This window comes from Pseudochaenichthys georgianus, chromosome 19 (genome assembly GCF_902827115.2).
Source record: "Pseudochaenichthys georgianus chromosome 19, fPseGeo1.2, whole genome shotgun sequence".
In the NCBI taxonomy this organism is placed as follows: Eukaryota; Metazoa; Chordata; class Actinopteri; order Perciformes; family Channichthyidae; genus Pseudochaenichthys; species Pseudochaenichthys georgianus.
The window spans coordinates 27,486,857-27,492,856 of NC_047521.1; the positions used below are offsets into that span (position 1 = coordinate 27,486,857).

Consider the following 6,000-nt stretch of genomic DNA (forward strand, 5'->3'; position numbering starts at 1 on the left):
GCAAACATTTCAAGTGCTACTCAACTGGCTTTAGATAAGCCAGTCCTTTATTAGTATATAAGTGCTTTGTTAATAGTTCTATCGCTCGAACTGGAGTCGAAAGAGATGAGTTTTCAGTCTGGAAGGTGTGTGAGCTTTCTGCTGTCCTGATGTCAATGGGGAGCTCATTCCACCATCTTGGAGCCAGGATAGCAAACCCACGTGTTTCTGCTGATGGGAACTTGGGTCCCCCTCGCAGCGAGGGTGCAGCGAGTCGTTTGGTTGATGCAGAGCGGAGTGCACGTGCTGGGGTGTACGGTTTAACCATGTCCTGGATGTAGGAAGGGCCAGATCCATTTGCAGCATGGTACGCAAGTACCATTGTACGCAGTGGTCTGTGCATCCGATCATCAGATCAAGGGGGGTGCTGGGGAACTCCAGTTCGAAACCCGCTCATGCCGCCACTGCGTCAGGCCGTTGTCCGGGCAAGACACTTCACCCGGATTTGCTCCTGTGGGTATTGTCCACAGTACATGTATACTATCAATGTGTACTTGTAAAAGCGCCTCGATGACCCCGAGGCGTGAAGATGGACGGTGTGGCGCAGTGCGCTGTGCATTGATCAAGGGGTGAAACCCGCCGCTGCTGCGTCTGTAAAGCCGTTGTGTCCTTGGGCAAGACACTTCACTTGAACTTGCTCCTGTGGGTATTGTCCACAGTACATTGCATGTATAACAAATGTGTGTATTTGTAAAGCGCTTTGAGCATCTGGAAAAGCGCTATAATAAATGTAAGGAATTATTATTAGTCTAGGCGTGAGGTGACGAGAGCCTGGACCAGAACCTGCGTGGCTTTCTGGGTCAGCTGGGGACGTATCCTCCTGATGTTGTAAAGCGTGTATCTGCAGCAGCGGGTTGTAGCAGCGATGTTTGCAGTGAAGGACACGTTGTTATCGAGGGTCACACCCAGATTCCTTGCAGTCTGAGTCGGGGAAACAGCAGAGGTGCCGATGTTGATTGTTAATATGTCATTTGAACTTAAAGTTAAAAAGAAGATAAATACTTTTCATTTCAAACCATTTCTGCTTTATTTAACCATATCTTTCACAGAGCTCAGTGAGACGGGATTTTAAGTTGTTTTGTTATGTTCGTCAACAGATTGCATTTTTAATAGTGAGTTATTTGAGAAAAGCTGAGGTGAGTATTCATCACGACCCACATGTTAGATGTGTAGTTTACGGTTGTCTGGAACTGTTGTTACAGCTGTGCTGCTCCCACATGTATCTGATACAGAGACTGAAAAAGACATGGAAACATGTTGCAATAGTTTGAATCAACACAGACAAGCAAGTCAAATACAGCATCTGTGGATACAAAATGTCACTGTTTACTGTTTTACTAATTCTTTGAATATTACATTTGTACTTGCATGATGAAGATTAAATGAATGTTGTATTATTGCATAATGTGAAAACATTTTGTTTGAGCCACAACAATAGAGTGACTTCCCAACTTAGGGTAAATGAATGTTGATGAAATTACCTTTGAACATTTGTAATTTCAGAGCTCTAATGTATTCACACGGAACAAGTAAAAACCTAACTTTAACAGTCAGACCCTTTTGGATGTCCTGCTCATTACAGCATGTAACACCAGAGGACACTGACCTGCTCTCTCAGCTGCTCTCAAGTGAAAACAAAACATATAGAACTATAAATAATACAAAAATACATAAATACAAATTACTACATTGAATAGTAATTTAATAATAATAATAATAATAATAATAATGCATTTTATTTTTAGGCGCCTTTCATGACACCCAAGGACACCGTACTATTTAAAAAAAAAAAATTCAAAAAAAAAATTCAAAATAAATAAAGTAAAAGCTAATAGGCAACAGAACATGATAAAAAAATTAAAAAATTAAAAAAATGGATACATTTGATAACACAATCATTCTGTTTGACTAACACAATGACCAGTGGAGTTTGTGTGTATGTAAAGTTTATAGTAAACATTTCTAACAGAAGGCCTTATGAGCTGACCCTCTCTGATTTATTAGATCTAGTGTTTCAACAACCACCGACGTTGCTTAACCGCTGGCGGGGTCTTAACAGGTTTTTTTCACGACACTGCGTCTCAGGGCTTCTTAATATTTAAAAGACTATGAATATGTCATATCCTCCTAACGGGAAGAAACTCAGCTAACTGATGATACGAACCATGTTTACCGAAACAAAACACAAGTCTCACAAGAAGAGTCTAAATGAGCCCTGAGCGAAAACATGCTAACGCACTTAGCACAAAACTCTAGGTATAAATCGATCGGTAAGGTTATCGGATCTGCACAAACAAGCTTAGCTAGCATGCTGAGAGTCCACAGATTATAGAAATATAAGTCTCATCACTGAGCGATCAGAACTCGCGACAGGGGAAGCAAATACAGACAACACATCACACAACGTAGCAAAACACGGAGATACACCTTTAGCTGTTATTCTGATCAAAAGTCGAGTTCAATGGCATTAAAACGATAAAAACGCGGCTGAACGTTAATCCATAGGTTAATCCAATGTGTCTGTCACTTTGAAAAAAGTATTGATAATCCATCATTCGATTTGTATGTAAAAATCGGAGAATAAAATGTAGCTGCTAATGGTAGCCACCAGAGTGTATCGCAGCTTCCGGTTGTGGCTACGCGTCACTCTCACTCCTTATTTGGTAACGTGTGTGTGTATGTGGAACTTTCCCTCGATTCCATTGGCTCTAGCGGTTAGAAAGAGATGGCAATCAGCAAAACCGACCAAGGGGGGCCAGAGATAGGCAAGATCCACCCAAATGACCCCAGAAGTGGGTTTTTTGTGCTAAATCTCTCTAAAAAGGTCACATTTCACTTGTTTTGCATCAATCTTGAAACAGGGTACTTATTATATGTTATAGTTTGAATTCCTAAAGCTTTTAGTCTACCATCCCATCATTCAAGGGTGGTTTTCACTATAAGTAAGGGTTTATGTGACGGACCATATAATTTACATGTTTTTACTATGTTCAATCTGAATTTACTTTAAAATAAAAAACATCGATATTAATTCTGACTTTTCTACATCCAACTCACAGGTATATCAATACTTTGAGAAAAAATATTATTAATGTAACTCTTTTAGAAGGGAAGATATGGTCATTTGTTCTGGGAATGTCCTTTTCGAGCCTGAGACCTGAAAAACAAGCTTGGGGCTTAACGGAAATACTAGATAGTTTTGTCATTATCCCATTACTTTCTATAAAGACTGCAGTGTTGCATTGTCCAGAAAAAGTTACTCAGTCTAGCTTTAAAGGGGAGATCCATTCTCCAAATGTATAAACAAGGCTCAATCAGTGTCCTTGTGATTATGTCAGACCATTAATGCATTTCAGTCAGACAACTTACGTTTGTAATGTTTATTAGAAGCAGCCTTTAGTTTGAGTTTGGCATCTAGGCTTGGGCCTCATCACTCCACAAATGTACATAGAACATTGAGTGATGATTAAATAACAATCCCATTGAACCTACAGGGGCGGACTGGGACTACAAATCACCCCGGGACTCTCGACCGCCCCACTTTGGTACCGCCGGCCCACCTCGGTAACGCAAGTAATTATCCGACCGGCAAGTAAATACCGCTAGCGAATTGTCAACGGGGGGGTTCTAGACTTATCCGACCGGCCCACATCGTCCGACCGGCCCACTTCAGTACCGGCCCATCGGAATTCGTCCCGAACGTCCCGATGGCCAGTCGGCCCATGATGCTTGGGCAGAAGCTGGGGTGGTGGGGGCTCAGTAACGGCCCGTCCACACAGCGGCGTGCGTTGAAAGCTTCACCATTCACTTTAAATGGGGTGACGTCACTTTTCGTCGAACTGCATTGTGGGAAGCGACGCGGAGCTTTCCTGGCGTGGCTCGCTGCAAAAGTTGAGCAATGTTCAACTTTTGAAGCCTCGGCAGAAGCGTCAGCCAATCGAATCATATGCCAGTACAAGCTCTAGCCAATAAAACTGCTGCTTGTGAGTCAGGGGCGGGAGATTCATGTGATTGGTTGTTGGTCGAGTTTCAGACACGCCCGCCGGCAAGCTTAATCACACATATGATTGGTTTAAATTGTGAACAATGCTTTTGTGTTTGTTCGATTCGGCACTACAGTTTCCGAAGACACTACACTACCCAGAATCCTCAGCTATCGTTTGGGACTACAACCTCTGCTTTGCTTTACAAACACGTGATTAGTCCTCAAGCTCTGTGATTGGATGTTGGAGTGGCAGTGTGACAAGGTTACGCAGAGCGTCAACAGCTCTTTGAAATGGAATGTAACCACGGCAGACTTTCCAAAACTGGACTCCGAGGGAGGATTGCGCACGACCACTAGAGCACCTAGTGGTCGTGTAAGAAACAACATACACTTTAAAACGTGTCTCTGGGTCGTAATAAGGGCATGAACAATATATGGTCGTTTTTTGTAGGAGGACAGGCTGATACAGTAATACTTGGTCTGGTTATATGATCTTGATGTAGGAACAATTATGAACCTTAACATGAATATTATTGTTGTGGTGAAAGGTGAGGGGTGACAGTATGATATGATTCTTACCTGATGTATATTTAAAAAAATATATATTGATTGTTTTTATTAATACATTTTAATTATTGGTTTATATAGTATTTTTTCTCTCTGTTTTTATTAGTTTTTGTTGTTATTTTGAGTTCAATTATTAATTTAATTAACTATAATTGTCATTTTTTTAATTATGTATTTTTCTGTATCTTGTTCATTTTCTTGAAATCCAATTCAAAATTGAGAAACAAAGAGAAATGCATATGTTTATGCACACATGAAAACACACACACTTGTATGTGTTTTCATTCATTTAAGTTTGAGATCGTATTCAATCGAATTACCTGTGTAAATATATAAAATGTATGGAAATAAAGGTTGGTAAAATGACTTCTTTACACACATAGAAGTGTACATTCATGTCTTTATTGTGGTCCAAAGCATGTTAACAGAGTAACCGTTTTACAGTGACCTGGTTCAATCAGACATAATGTAACATCTCAGTTGCTAAGGACAAGTTATGCGAGATGCACAAACTGAGGGAGAATAAGCCCAACAATATGTATCGTTCCATTTAGGATTGTGGTTGGTGTGGCCACAGTTTTCTTTTCCATTGTTATTGTTCGGCTCTCCTGATTGCCAAAAGAATACCTTGGCTGCAGACCCATCAGACCACATCCATCTTCCTTCTTGGTGGACGTCACTGAGTCCGATCCAGGTCAATCCCTCACTAGGGTCAAAGTTCTTGATCAGTGATGTGACAAAATCATCTTCGGCCTGACTGTGGATAGACACCAGGTTGGCTCCGTCTGACACACAGTGGAACTCTGCTTCAGCCCAGGTCAAATGTGCGGCGGTGTACTTGTAGCAGCGGTCGTTGAAGGCGAACCAGAACATAGGACAGTTGCCACGCTGAAGCTTCACTTGAGGGTCATCTGAAGGAGACGCAGCACCCAGAGCCAGACCCAACAGGAAGAGGAACAACAGCATGATGATGTCTCTCCGTCACAGGCGCAGGAGGAAGGGTTGGTTGTCGGTTGAGTTTATTTGAAGCGTTCGATGGGATAGAGACTCTGAAGGATACAGATGACCGGGTGCTTTTTATATGCATCGGAGAGGGTGTTTTCACTGTTGGCTTAATGTTATTGGTCAACTGAACTTGGCATACTCTGTCTGTTTCACACAACCACACAGTGTCTGGACATCAGCTAAAAAAAGACTACCGGCTCAGCTGGCGATGTCACACGAAATCAATCATTTATTTTCAATCAAACCAAATACAGGTATTAAATAAAACGTTTGGACTGCCAAAGAGTCCCAGAAAAACATGCTTTTCCGCAAGAAAATGTTAATGGTCAGTGATCACAGTCTGTCGAAGTGTGTTGAAATAAGATTTTTCATGCAAAGAAATAGACTAACCAGCACATCACACT

The 6,000-nt window shown here is 41.5% G+C and overlaps 1 protein-coding gene across 1 annotated transcript; it reads right to left on the minus strand.

The window, feature by feature from the left end:
• Nucleotides 1-5,006: 5,006 nt before the first annotated feature.
• Nucleotides 5,007-5,621, minus strand: LOC117465145 (lactose-binding lectin l-2-like). Its single transcript, XM_034108061.2, has one exon. The coding sequence runs from the start codon at nucleotides 5,555-5,557 to the stop codon at nucleotides 5,075-5,077; it is 483 nt and encodes a 160-aa protein (XP_033963952.1). The 5' UTR covers nucleotides 5,558-5,621; the 3' UTR covers nucleotides 5,007-5,074.
• Nucleotides 5,622-6,000: the final 379 nt, after the last annotated feature.